Source organism: Vespula pensylvanica, chromosome 1 (assembly GCF_014466175.1).
Source record: "Vespula pensylvanica isolate Volc-1 chromosome 1, ASM1446617v1, whole genome shotgun sequence".
Lineage (NCBI taxonomy): Eukaryota > Metazoa > Arthropoda > Insecta > Hymenoptera > Vespidae > Vespula > Vespula pensylvanica.
Genome location: NC_057685.1, coordinates 17,185,089 through 17,211,197, shown reverse-complemented (window position 1 = coordinate 17,211,197; position 26,109 = coordinate 17,185,089). Strand labels below are relative to the sequence as shown.

At 37.0% G+C, this 26,109-nt stretch overlaps 1 protein-coding gene across 6 annotated transcripts in view; it reads left to right on the top strand.

Moving 5' to 3' along the window:
• Positions 1-25,277, top strand: part of LOC122627549 (protein FAM214A-like) — a 48,517-nt gene extending 23,240 nt beyond the window's left edge. For 4 of the 6 annotated variants that reach the window (XM_043808737.1, XM_043808727.1, XM_043808745.1 and 1 more), the window contains 8 exons: positions 17,838-18,052; positions 18,900-19,120; positions 19,238-19,460; positions 20,263-20,434; positions 20,615-23,438; positions 23,519-23,840; positions 23,935-24,134; positions 24,232-25,277. In XM_043808737.1, the coding sequence (XP_043664672.1) occupies positions 17,840-18,052; positions 18,900-19,120; positions 19,238-19,460; positions 20,263-20,434; positions 20,615-23,438; positions 23,519-23,840; positions 23,935-24,134; positions 24,232-24,400 (4,344 nt within the window). In that variant the 5' untranslated portion in view covers positions 17,838-17,839 and the 3' untranslated portion in view covers positions 24,401-25,277. Of the gene's footprint in view, positions 1-16,016; positions 16,508-17,837; positions 18,053-18,899; positions 19,121-19,237; positions 19,461-20,179; positions 20,435-20,614; positions 23,439-23,518; positions 23,841-23,934; positions 24,135-24,231 lie in introns of those variants that run through there. The other 2 variants (XM_043808717.1, XM_043808762.1) reach the window with 2 other exon arrangements.
• The last annotated feature ends 832 nt before the right edge of the window (positions 25,278-26,109 follow it).

Sequence of the window (26,109 nt, the reverse complement as noted above, 5' to 3'; positions counted from 1 at the left end):
ATCATACATTTTGCTCTTCACGTTGTATATATGTATAGATACGTATAGATTTATTTTCTTCTTATTCTTTTCTTTCTTTTTTTCTTTCTTTTTCTTTTGTAATAATTATTCTTTTTTTTTTTTTTAATTTATTTTTCTTTTAATTTTTTTTTTTTTTTTTTTTTTTTTTACTTTTAAGGCTTGAAGCACCGATATCGAGGACATAGAAAAGGAACAAATAATAATCGGATTCGTTTAAATCCTTTTGAACAATGTGGGTCATGTTTGCACGAGAGACGCATGATCGATTTCCGTAGATTTGCAAAGCGAATTAGGCCATAAGAGGTTACTTTTTTTCTTCTTTCTTTTCTTTTTTTGAGACGAAGAATCTATCTATCCGTGTTTTTTAAAAATCGATCGACGTACTTTCGTCATTTCGAATCACATCTTCGGCTGATTCATTTTTATTCGTCGTCATTGTGTTCGCATCGAACCCTTGGCCGCGAATCAACGGATCTCTCTGCACCTTCCTTCCCCCTCTTTCTATTCTCGAGAAGGAGGAAAATATACGAGACGCTAACTCGTCTCTGCGGAGTAACATTCGCGCTTGTTAAATAAATAGACCGACACACTGCGGGTTATTCGCGTGCTCTGTGGCTTTCGTACGTTCGTTGACTTCTGCTCGAAATAATTTCCGGGAAATGTTGCGCCTAACAAAGAGTCGTTTACAAAAGCCGTGGAAACGTCAAAAATAAATTATAAAAAGAAAAATGAGTGTGTCTGTATATATATATATATATACATATATACCCATGTACATATAAAATATGTAATATAAATAAAAAATGCAGTGTAAGAACATAAAGGGATGGTAGAAAAAAAAAAAAGAGAACAAAAAAGAAAACATTAAAAACAAAGAGTCAATTGGATACGATATCGCAAACGTAGCAAACGTTTAGAAAAGGAATAAATTAAACTAAATATATATGTATACGCGAACATGTACACACGTACATACAATATACAATATAAATAATGTAAATAAAGCATAAAGAGCAAGAACGATGAAGTGATAAGGGGAAAAAGAGAAAAATTACAAAGAAAAAAAAAAGCAAACAACGAAACGTGTGTTACGTTAATGACATTTCTAATAATGACAATGGAGTCGATTGCATGTGAAAAAAGAAAGAGACTGACAATGTGCAATAGATGGTTGGGTGGGCGGTAGGTGAGGAGAGGGTTGAGGGAGAGGATAAGAGAGGTAACGCGTGTGGTGCGGGCTCAGTCGATAAGCGGACGCGTACGGAACACCAGCGCTCGATCAATAAACATTAGCCTTGACACGATATCTCGAGTCCGAAGGAGTCACTCTTTCACCTCGCCTATTCTATCCTCCACTTTTTCTCTACTCTTCACTCCCCTCATTCTTTGTATCCTTGAGAAAGAGTGAGAGAGAGAGAGAGAGAGAGAGAAGAAAGAAAGAGAGCGCATCGGGAACGTGCGTGCATGCACCCACGCGTTGCACGCGCCAAAAGAATCAGGCGCGGAACTTCTTTGTCTTCGAATCGACAGAAATCATTATGTTTAGTTTTTCTTTCTTTTTTTTCTGTTTTTCTGTTTTTCTGTTTTTTTTTTTCTTTCTTTTCTTTCGAAGTTGCATCCCAGCAAAAACCCTTCACTTCTTTTCTTCTTCCGTAGGATTTATGTCTTGTAAGATTAAACATAATCTTTGACTTTTTTGCGCAATGATCTTTTTTCTTTTTTTCTTTCTTTCTTTCTTTTTTTTTTTTTTTCTTTTTTGTTCGTTGTTCTACAACAAGTAATACATTTTTATTTTAAGCACGATTTACTTATTCACTCTTGTTATTATTATCATTCAATATTTATTCTTCTATAATTATTTAGAGTGCTTTATAAATGTAATACCCTGTCATTTTTTATTTATAAGTACATCCTTTTCTCTGTTTACTTTGTTTTCTTTTTTCTTTTTTTTTTTTTCTTCTTCTTTTTACGTTCCAGCAATTAATACTCTTTTATTTTAAATATGTATTACCCATTTACTCTCCTTATTATTCTTGCAGCGTTTATTTTGTCGAGCACTTTAAAACATTATACTTTTCATTTCTTTTTCTTTTTGCTTTTAACAAGTAGTAATACTATTTTTTTTATAAGTACGTATAACTTATTTATTGTTTCTATCACTTTTTCAGCTTTTCTATAATTACTTCGAGTACTATGAAACATAATACTCGGTGTTACCATACCATTTACCGTTACATAGCTGTTATATTTTTTCAAAGTCAGTAAGATTCATACGTGTTATATGTAACAAAATTCCCAACGAAGGTCACTTATATAATACCATATCAAATGAGACAATGTTCGAACTACGAAATAACAAAGAGCGAACTCGATATATTTTTATACGAAAAAGGTACTAAAAGGATAGGAGGTAAAGTCTTGAATCGAAGCATCAAAAAGAAGGATCTTTTGTTTATGCGTGGAAGAGGGCGATGCAACGAAGCGAGAACGGTGAACTGGCCTTTATGCTCGTCGTTGCTATACATGTATCTCTCTCTCTCTTTCTCTCTCTCTCTCTCTCTCTCTCTCTCTCTCTCTCTTTCTCTCTTTCTCTCCCTCTTTCTTTCTCTTGTCCACCCTCGCTTCATATATTCCTCATATCTCTTTGTTATAACGTTATACATTGTACGAGAGACAACACTGATCGTGAAAAAAAAATATTGGATTAAATGCTCGTCAATAATCAAAACTAATCTGATAGCACGAGAACTTCAAATGAATGAAGAAAAAAGAAGAAAAAAAATAATAAGCACTTGGATATCGTTGTCTCTGAATATTATTATTATTATTATTATTATTATTATTATTATTATTATTATTATTATTATTGTTGTTTTATTACACGGGTTGCGCTATCATCTGTATGTTGCGCGTCGGCAGCTTGTAATATCGTCATAATATAGCACTCTATTCGTTTGACCACTTTTTGTCTGATTCCGACCATTCTATTCGCATAACGCATACCATTTTATCCTATCTATAATATGTGTATATATACATACATATATATACGTATGTATGTATGTATATACATATATATTCGACTGTTATTCGTAGTTCTACGCAACGTTTACTACGTCTACAGAAAACACCCCACCACCGTTGTCTTCCCGTTGACGTCGCAAGAACTGCAAGCAGAACCCTTCTCTTCTCTTCTCTTCTCTTCTTCTTCTTCTTCTTCGTCTGCCCTTCGTCGTCCCGTCCATTTTGCGTTGGGCCCTTTGATCTGAACATTCACGCTTCGAGCGACAAATACGATGGGCTTCGTCGAACACAAAACGCGTCGTAAAACGAACCCATTGAAAGCTCTCTTATTACTTTGCTATTGCTCAAAGTGATATTTTTGAATCATTTATACACACTTCTCTTCTACCTCTACTTTTTCCTCTTCTTTCGTAGTTAATTTTCTTCTTCTTCTTTTTTTTTGTTTTTGTTTTTTTATTTGTTTCTTCATTTATTTTTTTCTTTTCTTACTTTTCGTAAGGTACCGAAAGAGAATAAATGTTTTTATTTTATTTCATTTTTATTCTTTTATATATATATATATATTTTTCTTTTCATTATTTTTTGTAAAATACTAAATGTGAATAAATAGGGAATAAAGTACTCGATAATTGTAGCATAATTTTAACAGACTTCGCTATCGAAAGTCTATTGTTCTTCGAACCGAACCCGAGTCGATATTATCCCAAAGTTTCCCCGATGAAATTGGTCGTTTCACGAACCGTTACTATCTAAAGCTCGATTCACATGAATTTCAGTTCATACTCAGTTCAATCTCCGTTCCGTCAATGTTCCGTCACTGTACTAAACAGTTCAATTTCAGTCATTCACACGTATCAGTTGAATATATTACTACCAGTCAGATATAGATTCTATTACTATGGATATTTAGGAAGCATGTGAATAACTTAACAGATCGAAAATTTCTTCTTTGTTTGAAGATGAAAGACGTTATCAAAATTTAATTTTTGTGTCAGTTCAAAAAAAAAAAGAAAGAAAGAAAAATTAAAAAAGTAAAAAAACGTTGTTACTAACGGACACGGTGGAAACACGACGGATCGATGATTGAAATACGACGATGGTATTGAACTGTTTGTTCAATATGAAATATGTGTGAGTCGACCTTAATGTCTCTTATCTATTATCGAAACCCTTACTTTATTCTCAAGTTATTATTATCGTTCGGTCTTAAGTTTCTCTCGTTTTTATTTTTCGATACTTCACGGAATTTTTAATCCCACCAATTTCCCCATAATAAATCAATTTTAAGCCGCATCCGTGTCTCGTGCTTTAAATCCTTTTTAACACGTTTTTATGAGGTGGTTTTCTTCGAACACAATGAGAGCTTTTTTCGTTTTATACCTTTTTCCACGTCCCTTTCCTCCCTTTGAAAATTTCTCCATTTTTGTGGATGGTATTAATATTAACATAGAAAAAACATTATAGGTTTTCTATACTCCGAGTATACATTAATTATCCCTAATTTCCATTTCATATTTTAAAATGTTTTTCAAAATTTTTATCTTTAAAAACATCGAAAAAAACAAGTAGAACTAATCGAAACGATAAAACACGAGGATGAGTCTTTGTTAAAACGTCAAGTACGGAAAGAAAAGTGTTATGAACGAAAACTAGTAGTCTCTTTAAACATCTACTCTCACCGTTAGGTATTACGTCACAGCTAGTTTACCCCTCCCCCGTCTCTCTCTCTCTCTCTCTCTCTCTCTCTCTTTCTCTTTCTTTTATATATTATTTAGATTTTATTAACAACAAACGGACGATATAAAAATTGATAAACTTCTCGTAACAGTTAAGAATTTCAAACGATTAATTTTAAGAGAAAATCGTTTCTCGACCTCGTTCCGTCGTACGTGCTTACGTCTAACAACGTCTATCGCGACTCTGGAAATAGAAGCTCGTTTTCTGGCGATGATGATGATGATGATGCCGAGCGCGTGTATATGTGTATGCGTGTATGTGTTTCGAGCCGACAAATACACGAAGCTTAGCCCTTCACCATCGAGAAAACACATACGTTACACACTTCCGCTTGTGCGATCGTTTCGGAAAATTCACAAGTTTTCTTCTTTTATTCTTTCTTCCTTTTCTAGTTCTTTTCGTGAAACTTTTCAACGTATATAGTGAAGAAATAAATGTCGAAGAGAGTACGATTTAAAGGGAAAGAGAAAGAGAAAGAAAGAAAGAAAGAAAGATAGAACTCGAACTCTAGTAATCCACAATCGATTAATCCTCGAGGCGAAAGAAAAAGAAGCCCCTTTCTTTGTAAACCATCATGCTCGATCTACTTTCGTACTTCTTGAAAAGCTTTTCTTAGTGCGTTGCACCTTCTCTAGTTCTCTCTTTCTCTCTTTCTCTGTCTCCGTCTGTCTGTCTTTCTTTCGCTCGAAGATCTTGTTTACGATCGCAATAGTACAAAGCAACTATCGACCGACTCGTTCTGTGTTTCCTGTAATAATCTAAATCTTACGATTAAGATCACATAACTCCTCTTTTCTCGCCATGCTTAAACGTCGTCGTAGCATCGGTGGTTACGCTTTAACGGCAATGATGAAAAGAAGAAGAAGAAGAAGAGAAAGAAGAATAAAAAGGAAAGAGAAGAGAAGTGAAGTGAAGAGAAAGGAGAGTGCGTGCGTGCTCGCCAATAATAACTTGGAGAAACACCGAGACAAACTCTACTACGATTGTCGAATGGAGTCACGCAGACTGGAAAATACTTTTTCCTATGCTTTTCTCTTTTCAATGCAATGCGACTCCAACCTATTTTGCATGGAATATGTTCAGCCATATATGTATATATATATATATATACACATGTATGTATGTATGTATGTATGTATGTATGTATGTATGTATGTATGTATGTATGTATGTATGTATGTATGTATACTTATATGTAAATCGAGTTGGAGTATCAACTCTCGCAAAATCTGAAATCCCTTTGGAATCACTATAATGGACCTGGTGTGTTAAACTCCAATGCACGATGTTTTTCGGTTGGACGATATAACAACGCGGGATCTCGAAACCCACACGTCGCTCTCTCACAATGTGGGCCACAGAGCGAGAGAGAAGAGGGATCCATTAAGGCTACCGGTTGCTCCAACGCAGCGGGAAAATATTAAGCGTTGAGGAGATCCTAACAGGGAGTCTCGTCTTCTCGCGTTTTTCATTTTCTCTCTCCTCTTTCTCTATCTATCTATCTATCTATATATCTATGTATCTATCTATCTATCTATCTATCTATCTATCTATCTATCTATCCGTCTCGTTCTCTCGTTCTCTTTCATACGATCCCGGACACATCGTTTATCGAGCGATCCACGATAACGAGCCGTAAAACTCTTCTCTCCTTCCTGCATATATATATATATATATATATATATATATATATATATATATATTATAGAAATAAACGTTAGAAAGCTCTGTTATCTCGACGCGGAAGATGTCGTTTTAAAAACTGCGCAGTCAAAATATCTCTGTCAAAATAATACAAACCTTTCAATCTTATCTATCGTACGAAAGAGTTACTTAACCGATAACGGTGAAATCTTCTTAGCATTTCGAGGTATTCTAATCGAGAAACAAATATACGATGTGTATATATATATATATATATATATATATATATATATATATATAGAATTACATAGATATGTCATTGACTCCGTACCCATACTTCTGACAGATGTTGAAGAATAAATATCGTATATTGACAATGGAGACGGTAAGAAAATCGTTATAGAATGTTTTAATATAGCGTTGGGACTGGTCGAGGGTAACCCTATTAGGATTTTGGTGGGTCCCTTTAAATTTGTTGTTGTTGTGTCACGTCGGCAGGACGGCTCGTATACGGCACCTCGCTTCTCTCGAACACGTGACGAAAGAAAACAAGGTGCAGGCTTGGCCGCCGGTGCAGCAAGTTACAAGTTTCCTGAACGGTTAGTAGTAACAGCTGTGTTGTATAGGGCCCTGGCTCTCGAGTTATACGATCCATGAGATTCATCGAATGGAAACCCACGGACAAAACGTCGATTCGGAAGAGTAAGACCAAACGTTGTTATACGTGTGATATGTATGTGTATGCGTGCGTGGGTGAGTGTGTGTACGTACGTACGTATTTATCTCTTCTCTCCTTCTAGCTCGTTCGATTCGAACTTAACTTCTTTACTATCGTATCTATTCTTCGTTTTATGAGAATGAAATCGAACAGAGATGATAAATCTTGGTGGATCTAAAGGATAATATAAAAATTATCTTGAAGCACCTTCTTTTAAAGTTACCTCTACGGTTCGTATCTGATTGCTCGCTTATTCGTTCAATCCTTATCGAGAACAGGATAAGGCGTGTCCCTTCGTATTTATCAGTCTGTCTTCTAGACAACGTCATTTAGAGAAATCAATCTCTCTCTCTCTCTCTCTCTTTCTCTTTGTAGACTTCGCATCGCTCTTTTGAGATCAATCAAACGTAATTGGAAAATAAGGGTTATTTCATCCGGAGAAAGTAATATCGTCGTTGCTTTGTTCCTCGTCTCGGCTCATTAAAACTCTCTTTCTTTTTCTACTTGCCTCGGTAATTATCACGAAGCTGTAAGAAATATGGAATCTCTCATAATCGTCAAATGAACGAGTGAGTGAGCGAGCGAGTGAGTGAGTGAGTGAGTGAGTGAGTGAGTGAAAAAAAAAGAGAGAGAGATACGAGTGTAAGTGTTATCCACGTAATATGTGGCTTTGTCTTATCGTATGAAAAAAAAAGAAACACAAACAAAGAAAAAAGAAATAATAATTAAAAGGAAAAAATAAATAAAAAAGGCAAATGAAAAAGAAAGAATAGCGGACTTTGCACTTCGCCTAAGTGACCGTCAAGGCAGAACGCCTAGGTAGCATATCCAGAATAAAGCATATCGAGAACGGAAGCACAAGCTGGAACAACGCGATCGATAGGTGCTTCTGATCGACTTGCTTTTCGTAAGCTTTCGAGCATGGCACAAAGAAAAAGGCAGTTTAATAATGTTTCGAAAGTAACCAAGTTCTTCTTCCTCTTCGTCTTTATTTTCTCCTTTTTCTTCTTCTTCGGTGTCTAGTTTCCAAAGTAAAGTAACTCAAATTCATCGTGTTCATCGACCATTCCAACGATATCGAAGTATTTCGTCGAAATTTCAAAGGCTCTCGACGATATATATATATATATATATATATATATATATATATATCTTCTATCGTTCGAAGAAGCTGCTGTTGCTGCTACTACTCCTGGCTCTGCTACTTCTCGAGTCTTTCATTTTTTGCCGAGCCAAGACGATCCAGGTTTCTCGACCTCCCGGCAATCCGACGAAATGAGAGAGGGAACGCAGCGTCTAGACGTGAAAAGCGGTACGATGCTCCGTGTCGAAGGACGAAAAGGGAAGGGAAGCCTGGGGAAGGACAAAAACCTCCGGCAAAGGACGATAACGCTCGAGGAGATTGAAAACTTGCCGGTGGTGTCGTTCTCCTCTTAAAGGGTGACGTTTATTTTTCCATCGATCTTCAATATCACCGAGGATATATATTAGGGATTTATTATACATATATGTGTGTATATATATATATGTGTGTATATAAAAATATATATGTATGCATGTAAAATGATGTCGATGAAATTTTTTCTTTATTGTCGAATAATTGATTTCATAAATATATATATATATATATATATATATATATATATATATTGTTTTACTTACAATTTTCTTTCTTTTTTATTTCCTTTATTTTTATGTATTTATTTTTTTTATTTGTTTTTTTTTCTCTTTCTTACTTTTTTAATTATCGAAATTATTATTCATACGATTGGAACGGAAGATTCTTCATTTTGTTTTTTTTTCTTCTTTTCTTACTTTCACTCGTGAAATCGATACTTATGGCTAGTTTGAAAAAGGATTTGTTTTAATATTTAATCCCAAGAGTCCATCTTCCTGTTCTTCTTCTTTCTCGAATATATATATATATATATATATATATATATATATATATATATATATATAGGCATTCACGAGGAAATTTGAGTTTGATATAAATGAAAAAAAAAAAAACAAAGAAAAAGAAAAAAATGTGTGAAACGGAAGTACGCAATGTTAGGTCGAAAGCATCGAGATCTCCATTTAAATGCGATACGGCTTCTAAAGCCTCTTGAATACGGAAATAGGGAAATCGCCGTTTCGAGTTCCTTTTAGATCTCTTTCGAGAGCCCAACCAAGCGTAGCGCCGAAGGATTTATATGAGCGGTTCTTTCTGATAGTGGTTACCATTTCTAGTTTTATCGTTTGACTTTGATTCGTTAGTATTTCATTCTATGCATCTCTGTGTGTATATGTATGTGTGTGTGTGTGTGTGTGTGCGTAGTCATTGTGAAAATTTTGTTGCAAAATTTCTTTTTGATATCTCGTGTAAAAAAATTCATTACTATATTTCATTAATTACAAGATTACAAGAATTTTATGAATAATTTATTTACGACCTTTAAACGTCGTACGATTTCACCGTATTTTAATCTTGAAACGAGATTAAAATTTATCAACGTTCTCCGTTTTATTATTATCGCCTTTTCAAAACTTCCTCTACAATTTCGTCGTTGCAGATAGTTTTTAATTTTTTTTTTCTTCTTTATGTATTTATTTATTTTTTTTTCCTCTCGTATTTCATCTTTCCTCTGTAATAATAAAAGATTATACCGCGAAGATAAATATAAATCATTCTTGGCAAATGTAACCGTTCTTTGTGATTAGACGAATGATCTTACGGTTCTCTCACCGAACGAGAAATACAAATTATCTCGCGACAATACAAGACTGATTCGTGCCAAGATAATTGATCGTTATTTGAAACGATTTTCAACGACAGATGTGTGTATATATACATATATATATATATACATATATGTGTGTGTATATATATGTATATGTAATATATATATATACACATAGATAGGAACATATATCTATAAAATGAAATAGACTCTGTTCGTTAGTTGCATGCGTTAGGGATCACTTCCGTGTATTTTAATACTTATTTATATAATAAGTGGATCACATTCTCGCTTCAAAGTATCGCTAATTGCAAATAGAGAATTGTCCTTAATTAAAGAAATATATACCGGATGGATTATCGTAACGAAACGGACTACTAAAAGTATACTTCTTTTTTGTTTTTTTGTTCTCTCTCGTGTCCGTAATCCTTGTCATTTGATATAGAAAATGAAACTCGCGTTTATAAATTTATAATTGCAATGAGTCAACGTTTCTACGTATACACTGGATAAATGTTTTTTTATCGAGATATCCCTATGTAACGAGTAACGGAGCACGACTAACGGAAAATCCAATGATTCGACGCGAATGATTTCAATGAAGTGCAGTACCGATCGATCGATCGATCGATCGATCGATCGATCGATGATTTCCTTCATCGAGTGCGATTACCGATTAGGGAAAGTTGGCTAGAATACCGAGTATATGCTATGCTCTATGAGAACTCCGTCTAACCATTCTAATCGTAAAAAAAAAAAAGATCAAAAGTCTATTCTTTTGACTCTTTTTCTTTTTCATGTTTTCATTTTTTCTTGCTCTTCCTCTTCTTTTTTATTTACTCCCTTTACAAGTACAAAAATCGATCGAAAGTTCGCTTAAAACGGTTTTCTATTAACAATTTCGTTGAAGCGTTACATAAAAAGAAAAAAGAAAAAAAAAGTTTAGAATATAAAAAAGTTTAGATTAGTCAATGCATCCAGAATCGATGCGGAAAATATTGAAATCATGGAGAGTTTGATCGGACGAGTTTTATCATCTCTCACTTGTGCCCTCGTTGTTATCGTTCCTATTTTTTATTATGATCTCTCGATCCTCCGCATATTCATAATACGTACATACACAAACGCACACACGTATACGAAAGAAAAAGAGAGAGAGAGAGAAAGAGAGAGACCAATATATAAGAGAGAGTATAAAACAAAAGGAGACAGACGCTTTCATCGTTCAAGAACCTTACCGTCGATTTCACCGTTCTTTTCTTATTTCGGAAAGAAAGTGAAATAAAGATGAATAAAAAAAAAAAAAACCAGCAAAAGAAAATAAAAAAAAAATAAAAACAGAATTAATGACGAAAGTTTAGCAATAAAGTAAAGAAGAAGAAGAAAAGTAGAAGGAAGAGGAGGAGGAGGAGGAGGAGGAGGAGGAGGAGTTGGAGAAAGAGATTGCTTGGTAAAATGTGTCATGCTTTTGGCAAGCTCGAAGATCAGTAAAAGGAGAAGCAATGAGATCGTCTCCTCCCTCGAGTTTTGATGGCATCGGAAAAACGAGCCACTTGCTGCAGAAGCAAGTGAAAAAGACAGAGAGAGAGAGAGAGAGAGAGAGAGAGAGAGAGAGAGAGAGAGAGAGAGAGAAAGATATATATATACACATATATATAAACAGATAGATAGAAAGAAAGAGTGAGATAAAGAGAACACGTCGGTTCCTTTGTCCTCTGCTTTCGATTCGCAGAAACGACTAGGAGAACTCGCGAGGCCGTTCCTTTGTGTCTTCCAAGACCTCTTTTCCTCTTTTTTTCCCTTCTTTTTTATTTCTCCCTCTTATTCCTTTCTACTCGTACAATCCTTCCTTCCTTCCTTCCTTCCTTCCTTCCTTCCTTCCTTCCTTCCTGCCTTCTTTCGACACGATTCGACTTCTTCATTAGAAGGAATAGAAGTTGGTCTAACTGTAGAGTCGTTCGAATAACGAGACCCTTTCGTGTTACGATGAAACGGTATTAAGAAAGACGCTTCTGCTTTCAATTACCCTGCCATTAGCCGATCTTATTTTCCTTCTTCTTCTACTTCTTCTTCTTCTTTTTCTTTTTTATTGTTGTTGCTTTTCTTCCTTCGTTTTCTTTCGTTCTCTTTCCTTCTTCTCTCTCTCTCTTTCTCTCTCTCTCTCTCTCTCTTCTCTCTCTCTCTCCTCTCTCTCTCTCTCTCTCTTTCTTTCTCTTCCTTTTTTTCTCGAAGAAACATGTAGGTGGAGTTTTCAGGCAGAGACCGGTCGGTCATCCTGCACCTTCTTCTCGTTACAAAGTCGTCTGGCCTCGTTGGAGTTCTCGCGAGACTACACTTCTTGACAAAAAGGACGAAAATCATCGAGCCGGTCCTCTCCTCCTTTCCGGGTTATTGACCTCTCTCTCTCTCTCTCTCTCTCTCTCTCTCTCTCTCTCTCTCTCTCTCTCGCTCTCTGTGTCCCTACGTCTACCTGTCCTTTTTTTTTCTTTCCTTTTCCCATTTAGTCCCATTGTCCTCTCTCGATCGATCGATCGATCGATCGATCGATCATTTTCCTTGTAAAATATTTTTCTAATTTTCTTATCACGTTTTCTGCAAACTCATTAAAATTGAACGATATAATTTTGTTCCTTTCTTGTTCTTTTTTTTTTTTATTAATGGCTGTCGATTATCGTGATTGATAATTTTTGATTACTAATCGATTGAGTCCGTATCTCGAAATCTCTTCGAAATCTTCATATTTATTTCTCAGATTTCTATATTTTAATCCTTCCTCCCCTCCCCCCCTCTCTCTCTCTTTCTGTATGTTTATATCATAAAAAATCAGGAGAAAGATTAGTTCAAAAATATATTCGTACGCTATATATATATATATATATATATATATATATGCGTGTGTACGTGTATACACCAATATAAATGGCGCCATTCAGCCACAATATTTTTTTTTCCTTAGAATAATTTAGCGATCGTTAAGCAGCCGGCCATGACCATCCAGTGTTATTAATACCTCGATCGAAGAGACTACCAGAAGGAGATATTCCAAAGAACTTATATATTTTTGCACGATAAAACAGACAGAAAGAGAGAGAGAGGAAGTAGAATTTTAGATTTCGACGAAAACAAAAAAATATATAAAAAAAAAAAAACAAGAAAACAAACAAACAAAAAATTTGATAATTCTCAAAAGAAAGTCAAAGAAAAAGGATTTACTTTCACTTATTCTGTATCGATGTTCGAGAAATCATCTATTTCTTTCTCTCTCTGTCTCTCTCTCTCTCTCTCTTTCTCGCGTCGTATTTTATTATTATAATACTAGGAACGAAGATCTTCGTTTTAGAACGTACACAATCGTTTGCTCTTTTTGGATAACCATGACCTCAAATCTTAAAGAACTCTCCCCCAAGTCTTCTTCGAATCGATAACAGTGAAGAAGTTTTGCGGGGAAGGAGAAAGAACGAGACAGTCGCCGAGTTATCGGAAGAAGTCGTACGAGATCATCTCTTTCTTTTTTCTCTATCTCTCTTTCTCTCTCTCTCTCTCTCTCTCTCTTTCTCTTACTTCGACTTCGTTCATTGATTAATATGAGAAGAAGTAGTGAAATTGCTCGAACGTATGTACGTGTTGTTCTCCTCAGTTGAACCAACTCGTTGATGATGCGTTGCACATCTTCGTTGTTTCGATAGGAACGTTAGATTCTCTTTCTCTTTCTCTCTCTTTCTTTTCCTTCACCTCCTCCTGCTCCTTCTCCTCCTCCTTCTCTTCCTTTACCCTCGTCAACCTCTCGCAACGAAGCGGAGCACCTTCTCTCTCCCTATACGAAGTCAGCTGGCTCTCTCTTGGCTACTTTCCGTGCGAGAAAGAAGCTTTCTCGGCTTTTGTCGGCGTCGAAGCTCGAAGCACGGCACTCGAGTGCAATCACCTCGTACATCCGAGTCTCCTCCTTTGACCGTATACGTGTGTATTTTGCGTCTATATACGTAGTTGTATACATATATATATATACATATATATGTATGTATATATATATATATATATATATATATATTATATATAACGTTGTAAATACTCTAGGACGTAGCTAGCTCACGTTAAATATCCGTGATAGTGCATGCGTGAAGGTCCATAATATTTTTCTATAAACACTCAATAGTTAAAGCTCAATTTTTTTACTACAATCTTACTTGCATTTGATGTGCCTCTCTCTCTCTCTCTGTGTGTGTGTGTGTGTGTGTGTCAATACATATGAAAAATTAATTCATAATAAAATATTGTTTAGAATGTAAATTTTTTCAATGAGACAATACCGCTATAAATATATTACTTAAATATATAAATATATTATAAAAGATATACGATTTATAAAATTCAATCGATTTAATTTTTTCATGAAATTTAAAGAGAATGATTTTTTCTTTCCTTTCCTTTTGTCTTTTTTTTTTTTTTATTATTATCATCATCATCGTCATAAATATTTTTTTTTTCTCTCTGAACAAACCCACAAAACATTGTCCACTCGTGATCGATCGTTGTTGCTTCGTGTCATTCAATTATCGCCTCTATGCGTTAATTATTCGTTTCGGTCGTTCCTCTCTACGATCCGAAGAGAGCTCCCGAGGGATATATCGAAGAGAGGATTCAAAGTTTTGCGCATGACACGCACGTACGATCACCCTCGTGCACGTCGAGGGATACCTAACAGGAGAGAAAGAGACAGAAAGATACAGAGAGACAGAGCCAGAGCCAGAGACAGAGAGAGAGAGAGAGAGAGAGAGAGACAGTGTACCACCCTCCCTCCGGTCACCCTCCGACCACCCTCCTCCGGCTTCCCTTGTGCGCCACGGACCGTATAAGAACCTTACGCCGCGTCGTTCTTTATTCAAATTCCTCGTTGAGTTCGCGCGAGCCGGAACATCGGCCGGCTTTTCTCCGCGTCGTTGCGCGGAAAGTCTCTCTTCGCCTAATCGCCTAACAACCTAAAGTAGACACCGTTCTAATCTCTCTCTCTGTCTCTCTCTGTCTCTCTCTGTCTCTCTATCTCTCTTTTTCTTTCTCTTTGTTTCAAGAAAAAAATTCATATGCATCGTCATGTCGAGGGAAAAATTGACGAAGGAAACTTGATCGTTAATTTATTTATTTATTTGTTCGTTAGTTTTTATTTATTTTATATATATATATATATATTTATATATAGAGTGCCTTTGTTCCTCGTTCTTGTTTATTTTTGTATTTTTTAGTTTTTATTTATTTTTTTGTATTATATGCTCGAGTTACTTCCAAGTGACGAAAATTGACATACGGAGATGTGTGTAATATGAAAGTATTGATAGCAGAGATTCGTGATCGACCATTCAGTGAATTGCGTATATCATCGAATAAAAGAAAAAAAGGATCATTGCGTTGCGGAATATTAAAGTAATCGTTTTTTCATGCGACACCTGTCAATGTAATCTTTTTTCTATTTATTCTTATTTTCTATTTTTTTTTCTTTCCTTTTTTCTGTCTATTCTCTAACGTGTGCTTCCAAATCGAATTTAATCCACTTCTTGGTATTCGATAATCGTATTGGAAAGCAACAATAATTATTTTGAAGTTCGTTTTTGAAGGAAGAAATATTTTACGATCATTGATTACAGCCGAGAAGATATTTTTAGAAAGAACATTTGCCGATCATCAACATTTGTCGTGAAAGTGTGTTCGTTCTTGCGATAAAGAAAGAATAGACAGATAAGTCGGCGGGTTTTCTCGGTCATTGACTTTGCTAACGAGCCCAGCATCCAAAGTTGTTCCGTCCGTCTTCTTCATCTTTTTCTTCTTCTTCCTCTTCCTCTTCCGTATTTTACGCTTTTCTTTTCTCTCGCCCTAACAAAAGTCGACTACGGCTTGTGAGAGAAAAAGAGAAAGAGAGAGAGAGAAAGAGAGAGATACAAAAGAGTACATACGTTGCATGTAATTGGTCTACGAACGCGTTCTCGCACCTTGTTGACCTCGATTTTTATTTCAATGTAAAAACCACATTGAGATAATACCACGTACACGAGTATTTATATATACTTACGTACATTTTTATATGTACATTTTATATATAAAAGTAAAACTTTTGTTTCCATTCAGTTCGTATCGTTTCTGTCGTTCAACGGTTTCTCAAAATTGATCTGAATCCGATTGATGTATACTTCGAACAGAGAGACTTATCTTTTCTTCGACTTTCTTTTCTCGTTCATCGAGTCTTGTCAGTGTGAAGAAGAGAAAAGCTAAAGAGTCTGTGATCCGGTTCGATGCTTTGATTCACCTATATGGGAAGGAACAAAGTTATTAGTAATGCTTGTTCGACGTCCAACACGATTTACTCTCACGAATGACATACATTTGTAAATTCATTTCTCAACGATCGACGACGACGACAACGACTACGACGACGAAAAAGAAGAAGAAGAAGAAGTGGAAAGGAAAGGAAAGAAGAAAAAGTAGTAGAAGTAGAAATAAAACTATACGGATATCATCGAAGTCATGACAGAGAATGAAAATGAACGAGAGAAGATGATTTCGATTTGTTCGGGAGAGAGAATCGTAAAAATGTCGACGATCCTGTTAAGCTGTATGTCGAATTGCTTCCTCGATGGGATTGGAAAGTTCGAAGGTGCAGACGATACTGTAGATGAACGTTCGTTAGAAAAATTTTAGCGGGATATAGGAACGTAATCGCGTTTAGCTTTCATCGCTCGAAAAAAATATATCGTTTATTCTGAAAAATCAATCGTTAATTCTCGATAATAAGTCACACTTCTTTTATTCATATAAATATTATTTATTTTCCGATCGAATATACGTATTTTACGTAATTATTTATTTACTTAAATATTTTATCCAAGAGAAATAACGCAAAAACTCGTTAAATCGCGTATTGGTATATGTACATATATGCCTATCTACGTATATAACGTAGGAACGACGAAATCGTTGTCTCTTTGTCTTCGAATAGCCGACCTTGCGAGAACAACGAAGAGCCCTTTGGTATCGTGCCAATTTCTCTTCAGTCGATTGTTAAAACGAATTTAGCCGATATTTTCACGTCCGTGTAACGTCCTAAGAAAAGATTCTCGTGCGATCGGGAAATATCTTTTCCAAGGTTCCGCGTTGATAATCCGAGACGGATCGTTTACGATATTTCAACGAATCGAGTTTATACGTAGACATTCGTCATACAGGTTTTGCATTTCGAATTCAACAATTTTTCTGCAAATACGTCCTTTAGCAAATGAAATTTTTCTACAAGGTTATTCCGTCTAAATTATTATTATATTTCTTTCCGTTTATGAAAGAAAAAGTAACGAAAGAATGTCTTTAAAAAAAGAAAACATGCCACTCGAAGCTTAAAATTTCAAACCACGGCTTCTCAAAGTTATTCGGGTAATAATCAACAATTCAATGAAAATCTACATGAGTTTATATTTTTTTTCTTTTTTTTTTCTTTTTTTTTTTTTTTTTAACAAAAAAATTACCTCTTTCCGTAAATCGTAAGAATACCAGGCGAGTTAAATGTCGATATGTATAAGCGAGATCCGTCTAGAGGCTACCCATTTAATCAAAAATTAAAATCCCTCCTGACTTTACTTTACTCCACAAGAGAAACATGTAACGTAGACGTAAATAAATTGCATATGAATTTCATATCTAATTAATCGACAAATTAATATTAAAAAACTATTTTATAGTATATCTTCGTATTGAACAAAATAAAATTTGGAATGTCTGAAAAATAAATTTACATACGATTAAGTTTTTCGTTGCGAAAGTTTAAGAGGACAATTTTGTAGAAAAGAAAAATTAAATTTATTTGCGAGAAGTTTGGAATTTGATCGAATCGTAAGATTAAATATCGCGTGCAAAACCTGTACGATCATTTTAACGTAACTTGTTTATTTATTTTCTTTAATCTTTTTTTTTTTTTTTTGTTTACTTTGTTACAGGAATGCACTGCCTAGGTGCGGTGACAGGAAGCACTCCCAGCCCAAATGGGGCTGGTAGTCGAGGCGGTATTCTTAGTATGTTCCGAGCTCTTGGAGTCCTTGTGTGCGAAGGGAGAATCCAGGGTCCTCCGCGTGGCTACAAAGAGGGCCCCCATTGTGCGCCGCCCATGCAACCTTTCCCAAACAACCACGTCTGCGAAGAGGACAATTATTTGGTGAGTCGTTTTGTGAAGTCACGTCTTCGTTAAAAATCCGAGGGACCGAGTTTTCTCATAATTTCGTTTGAGAAAGGAAACGTTTCGGATGAATAATAGAGAAATTTACTTTCGCGCATATGTACACATCTTTTCTTTCTTTCTTTCTTTCTTTCTTTTTTCTTTCTTTTTTCTTTTTTCTTCTTGAATAAAGAAGAACCTTAAAACGATCGTTCAAATAGATCGGTCATTAAAGCAAATTCCACTCTCATTTCTGTGGTAGAACAGATGTTGTACATTTGCACGTTGTACGATCGTAAGTACGATTCCAGGAAAGGACGGGTCACGCGAGACGATGAATCGCACTCTACCTTCTTGCAGAGATACACATGCGCTTATATATATATGACTCACGATTCACGACTCGCATTACTCTCGCATTGTCAGACCACGCGTGTCTCCGATCTCTTGGTTTTCAACGAACGATAGTTCAGTTTACGAGGAAAAGCAGAACGCGACATCGCGTGGTGGTGGTGATGACGGTGGTGACGACGGTGGTTTCTGGTTAAGAGAAGCCAGCATTCGAGTTCTAAACCGAAAGAATTTTTGGATATCGAATTCGATAGCGTTCGTTGTAATTGGAGCTCTTCCGAAGGATCAAATTTTATTCGATAACTTTCGGGATCTGGTCCGAAGTCTGGTCTCTTTTAACCACCGATATCGATATCGATGAACTCGTCGATAGATTTAAGGTTACATATAAGTTATCTCTTGATTTGTTCACTTTTTGTCTCTCTTTCTCTCTCTCTCTCTCTCTCTCCCCTTTTCTCTCTTTCTCTAATCGATGTGATTTCTACTATCGGTTCAGTGCGACCGGTATCTTGTCCTAGTTCGAGAACTCGCCGATCGAACCGCGATCGGATCGTTCCTATGCGTCGAAGTACTACTCTGCAGCAATTGTCAGTGCGGCTTGGCAAAAGCTACCAGCAAGCACCCGATTTGTCCTGTACCGTCCTTATCCATCTCACCATGGCAACAAACTTCGGAACTTCTACTGGAGTATTGGTCGATCTGCGTTGTACCAAGCAAGTGAGTTCACTCATATACCTATAATATGTCTGTATGTATATATTAATTTTTATGCTTATTGTACATGGTGATCGTTCATTTGGATATAATTAACACGATGATCCATCCGTTACGCAGGAGCCCAGAAACGATGAATTTCCAAGGACTTTATCAGGCAGTCCGTTCTAGATTACACTTTAGCCAAGTTGCCGCCTGGTGGTCCAGAAGCAACGGGATAGAACCGAATTACGTTGCAACAAGAGTCGTGCCGTACAACGAGGATAATCTCAGGAAATTTCGGGACTCGCCGGTCGAACATACCTTTCCTCTCGCCGGTAACGGCGACGGAAGTTCCATCAAGGTGAAATACTTTTCTTCCTGTTGTTGCTTCTCCTCTTTTCTGTCTGTCTCTCTCTTTCTCTCTTCAAGTTTTATGAAAAAGATTAGCACAGACGTTATTTTAGCAGACGCTAGTGCCGCTCGAAATGTGTGTTATTATCTTCGGATATGGTCCATCTCCTCGATCTGGAACAGATGCGTGCATATGGACTTGCACGATTTGTTTAGAATATACGTATCTATCGTTTCTCCAAGAAGACACTTTTATCGTTAGAATTCGAGTCAACGTCTGCATTTGAGATCCTTATAGACGTCTCGTGTATGATGTTGTATTTACGTTTTATACATATGACTATGTATGTACATACGTAATACATATATCACGAGAGAGCGTCGGAAGTAATCTGTTATTTCTCGCGTATCCAAAGAGCGAGATCCCAGCGTCCATTGAACCATCGACGATATACAGGGTGTTCGATGCGAATTGACGTCGCTACCAAGACCTTTGCGTTTGGTCTCCTCGTCTAGTGTCTACGAACGAGATCGAATACGTTTCGTCCTTTTGGAAATCGATCATCGATGCTTCACATCGGCATCGACAACGGACCTGCTCCGTCTTGATAAAGATATCGCATCACCCCGTACATCCGCATGGTGGTTTCTCGTGAACGAACCGTACTACCTTCCTCGCTTCTATTTTAGTGCCCGAGGACACTAACTATACCTACTTTTAACCAGCAGATGAGTCACCGGCTACCCAATCTTGTACGAGCGGTGTGAGTGCATTTAATGGACCTGAAGAGGATTTGTGCTGTAAATTTTAGGTCACCGTCTGGGCATTGCCACGGATGGAAGAGGTGCCGATACTTAGCTGCCCGTTACATCCGACGAAAGAGAAAGACGAGGAGGGTGTCGCTAGGGCTCTGACTCCAACCAAAACGATTCCCGTGGTATCGACGAACTCTTCGCAAAACTCCGACAGCCTGGTTATGCCGGGTGAGTAATAAATACAACGATAAAGCGTAATAGATCGTCCCGTATCTACCTATCTCTGTTTCTCTTTCTCTCTCCCTCCATCTATCTCTCTATTCCTTTCTCAACGACGATCGGATAATATCAAAAGTCGTTTCGGTTGAACGAGACGATAATCGAGTGTTTATGCGTTTGTTTAAACAGTACTGCTGGACGATAGACTGCATACACCATGCAACAAGCCAGGCAAACATCATTGTCGTTGCGAGGAAGAAGATGCTTCTCCGCCTTCTCCATCGATCGCCAGGCCTATCGGCGAGAGAAAACGTCGTAGATCCCTTCCTTGTGGTCCACCGGATGTCAGTCCCAGCGTTACGTTTCAGGCTATGCCACTGCCGGCCGTTAGGGAGTCAAGCGTACGAGAGCAAAGGGATAACGATCGTTCGATAACAAGCTCGAGCTCGAGTTATCCTAGGTCGTCCTCGGAGATGCTGAATAATCGCGGAGCCACGGCTATAAAGTTTTCAAATGGGCATCATCAGAATCGGTTCGAGGAGAACGCGCTGAGGAGTCGTAATAATCTAAACTCCGATAATCTCGAGCGTTGCTTTAAGACACAGTTGAGTATCGAGGAACGAGATGGTAACGTTGAGAAGCGTTACAAGCTTACGCTGGAGAACACCGTGAACGGTGCAGAAGCGAAATCGTGCGAGTTAGCAGAAGAGAAAACGCGACGATCGGAGAAAGGATGTGGTGGCGGTGGTGGAGGTGGTGGTGAAGGTGGCGGCGGAGGCGGTGGCGGTGGCAATGTCGGTGGTGGCTTTCGTAAGAACATCAATTGCGCTAGCACACCAGCCGAGAGTAAATCGATGGAAAAGAACGGTCTCTTCGAGAACCTCATACCATTTAATTCTTCCTTACCGTGGTCATTCGTCGAGTCTTGGAACAATAGCGGTGCCAATGGCAAGTGCGGCTTTCAAAGTTTACGAGGACCAAAGGAAGGACGTTTTAATGGATCATCGAGGATGTATTCCGTGCCTACACCACCTGTGATAGATCCCTTCAAACGAGCTACCCCTTTCCACGAATCCAATCCAGGACCTTCCACGTACGAGAGCTCATATATCAAAGCTAAACACGATACCTTTGAATTACCCTGTACGGTGCATCAAACTCGACCGAAATCCACGATAAACGGTTTTGGATACACCGATTGCAAGGAAACATTTAGGAACGATGAGAATCCGAGATGTCGCGGGAAACCTAACAAAGATTTGAATCAGATGATGTCGAAGCTGTCTTTCCCGGAAGGACAACAATCGGAGAAGGACAAGGTAAGAGAGGAAGGTGGTATTCTCGATTGGTTTAGCAGAGTACCAAGTCGTGTTCTTGGAGTTTCCCCTAACAACGGTTACGTTGAAAATGGTAAAGCCAAAGACACGAACTTGAAATCTCAGGATCAGCATGGCAACGAGGTCAAGTTTAAAAACTGCAACTTGGAACTTAGCCAACGTGAATTCGACGAAGTTTTGGCCGTGTTAAGAGCCAGGACACCCTCCGGACGTAAGAGGACTCCTTTGAAAACCATCAAGAGACGCGATAGATACGAGAAATCCATCGAGGATGGCTCCTTCGAAAAACCTTCGGCTAAGTTTCCCACCAACTTTGATTCCAACGAATATCTTGTTGTCAATCACGTGGATGCACGGACTAAACCATGCGAGGGTTGCAATCATAGGTATTGCAAGAAAAACGAGCATCGATTAGCTGAAAAAAGCGTCGCCTTAGATCGCGTTTATGGGAGTAAAAATATTTATAATCCAACCCACGAGAGGCAGGACAAGCTAGGAAATTATTTGAACGACGAATCGAAAAGCGATAAATCTTGCGTAACGGACAAACGTGTGAGTGCTAATCCAGTCGATTGTCTACAAAGTGTATCGAATAAGGCAGATGTATTATTGGGGGCCATATTGCGAACTAGCAAGGATCGGAAAGGTCTGTCGGATATTTCCAATGGGACCAGATCTCATATTGCCACGTTGAATGCGAAAGCCGATAACGAAAGTAATCCTCGATTGGAACAGTCAAATTCGATCGAGAAACTCGAACATGATTCGAGAATCGTACCGTACGAAGACGACAAGTCGTTGCCGTTGGCATTGAATAAAAAATTCAATCGTTTTCGTCAACTCTTTAAAAAAGAACAAGAAAGGAAGGTGTGTACGGTGACGGATGATAATTGTCAACAACAACAACAGCAGCAGCAACAACAACAACAACAACAACAACAGCAACAACAACAACAACAACAACAACAACAACAACAACAATGCTTGCGAAATTCTTCTCAACGTTTAAACAGTATGAATCTAAATTTATCTTGCAATAACATTCAGACTGGTAATTCCGTTGATAATACAACGCGTAATTTGAGAGAGGTCAAGGTCAAAAGAAAGATAGATTTTTCGAAGTTTCGAGAGGAGACAGAAAGGATCGAGGAACGATCGGAATCGTCGTCTTTAGATTCTAGTACAAATGGCGCACATCAAAACTCAAGGATTCATAGTACAAATTACAAGGAGGATCATCGTAGTAACGTCTGCAACAAGGGAGCTCCCATGAACAGGCTGTACAGTACAAATCAAAGTAAGAAGGATGATTACGAAGAACACGGAGATCAAACTAATCGAGATAATAAAACACATAATAATAAAGATCCTGTTCCATCCGCCATTAAAATTACGCCGGTCTCGTTGCAAAACGGTTTCTCGTCTTCCAAAATACGAAATAACAATCACAAGGCCGGCTTCAGCAGTAGCAGTACCGAGGACGATGAGACACTCGACAAAGCTGTTCCTTCGGCGATCGAGCAGGAAAGGTTTCGAAGGTCTTTGGAGAATGCGGCGTCTATGGTATTCCACAGTAGGACTGGTTTGCCCCTTACGTCGAGTCCCGCGCCATTGAGAAGAGGTAGCTGCTGTTTCGACTACGACAGTAGCTTGAATTCCGTTTCCTCGAAAAGAAGGTAATAAACGATCGGGAATCAATGAAAATTTCTGAACAAACTCGAATATACTTTACGAATGATTTTTCTCATTTTCTTAGTGCGCTGTTTGAGTTGAATACACCACCAAGTCCAGGTGCGGTCTCGTTGGAGGAAACCGATCGAGAAACAGAGAATGCATGCGAAGGCGAAGAACCACCGAGAAGACGTTCGACCTCACGAAACAGGCCACAGAGTCATGCCCTCTTGGGCAGCTTCGAGGAATCAGCTTTGAACGGTAGACTCGAACCAGTATCGACTGTTCACGGGTTCACAGCGGAACTCGGTGCGAGTGGTTCCTTCTGTCCTAAACATCGAAAGCTTCCAGTTACTGTGTTCTTCTATACTCTCGGAGACAATGACAAAGTCTCTACACCGTACCTCGTACGTACCATTCTTTTCTATTGTCAATTATCTATTGTCCCAACTCTTTCCACAATAGCTATCCCAGCTTACACTGTTCTTTCCTTTATTACAGGCTCATATTAATCTAGGAAAGAAGGGTTATCAGGTACCAAGAAGCGGTACCATTCAAGTGACCCTACTCAATCCACTGGGTACAGTTGTCAAGATGTTCGTAGTTCTGTATGATCTTTCCGACATGCCACCACGATCTCATACTTTTTTACGTCAAAGAACTTTACGGGATAAAACCCTACGCTACCTCGTACATCTTAGGTATACATACTTTCTCTTTTTTTCTTTCTTCTATCCTTAACCTTTCGCTAATATCAATGAGATATATTATTTACGTACTTGTTTTTTCTTCTTGTAGATTCATGTCCGGGAAATCAGGCAGGATTTATCTACATACAGACATACGTATGATCATTTGTCGCAAGTCCGATGTAGATACAGCGTCTGATTTTGGATCAGAACCACCAAAGGAACTTAGAAGTTATATTCATGGTCCTACAAATCCAAAATTTTCACCAAGGTGCTGAGCCACGTGGCTCTTTCCATGGGGTTGCTGCCGATCGCTCCGCCCACCTAGTCCCCTTCATGTCGAGGTTTGATTCGCTATGTATGTGTCTGCGAGAAGAGGAAACTAAAAGATCTTGTTTTGTTTCTGTTTTTTTTTCTTTCTTTCTTTCTTTCTTTTTTTTCTTTTTTTTTTCTTTTCTTTTTACACGCACGAGAAAGAGGGATCACGTATTAAAAAGAATTTGACGTTGATACGCTAAGGGAGATAATAATAATAATAATTATAATTATAATAATAATAATAATAATTATAATAATAATAATAATTATAATTATAATAATAATAACAATAATCAATTTGAAAGCTATGAGAGAGTCGATCGTACTTACGATTTTTCTCTCTTATTTATGGTATGTTAAAATATATTTGTGACGTGGGATGTGCTTAGTAGCATTAGCTTGCGATAGTTTCTTCTACATTAATCTTGTTTTTTTCTTTTTTTTTCTTTTTTTTTTTTTTTTGGAGAAGGGGAGGGGGTTACAAAGGTGGTATGTGTTTTACTTGTTAAGTTAACATCTGTTACATAGAAGATTAAACGATTCATTGTGTTTTTGTTTCCGTTTTATTCTTCGTGATATTTGAGTGAATTGGAAAAAGTCATAATTCGTTTAGATCGCAACCAATCGTTAGATTTGCGAGCCTTTGCGAATTTTTTTCGTTCGAAAATACGTATTTCTATCAACGTTATTAGTTTCATCCCTATTCTTTGATCGTTGAGTTTGTAACAATTGTGAGGAATTTAAAAAAGGAAAAAAGAAAAAACAAAAAAAAAAGGAAAAAGAAAAAAGAATTACCTTCGTTTACTTCCTTCAAATCGGAATTTGTCGCAAGCTATATGATCTCGTTGGGAAGTCTCATTCTTTTCAATTTATCTCTGTAAATATAGTCTAATGTAAATTCAACTAAGATTTTTTAAATGGGATAATACTGCCATCTCTGTGTGTAGTAACCCTAAACGAGAAAGAAACGAGTGATAAAAATTGGGAAATATCAAAATATCGGACCTCTCGTTGAGATATTTTTATCTAATACATATATATATATATATATATATATATATATATATATATATATACAGTAGAAAATTATAAATTTGTGATATGAATATGTGTTCTTTATAAATGAATTGGATTTATTCGGTGTTAAATTCAGATTAAATTAAACGTTTCTTTTTTTTTTTTTATTTTTTTTTTTTATTTTATTATTATTCTTTCTTTTTTCTTTTTATTATTATAGACCAAGAAAGAATAATATATATGTATGTATGTATGTATGTATGTATGTATTATTCTTTTTAAAAAGTAGGCAAAATCTTTCCCTCTTGGCATAAATTGCTTTCAGGGAGTGGCCTGGTAATGTGATATTTCCTTATTATAAAGAGGAATCATTATTTACACATATAAACAGAACACAATTCTTGTGTCCGTAGCACTGTGATGAATATTTTGATAGACTACGAAGAGTAATTATTGTAAAGCAACTATTTGAGTAGAGCATATGTTTTAGAATTAACTATACTAACGTCGTATGAGAAACATAATGTAGAGCTATAGCTAATCACACTACGATTCCATACTATGTGTCATTGTCATATGGTGTACTCTTTCGTACCCATATTGAATAACTAATTACTCCTTTTCCTTCTCTCTCTCTCTCTTTCTCTTTCTC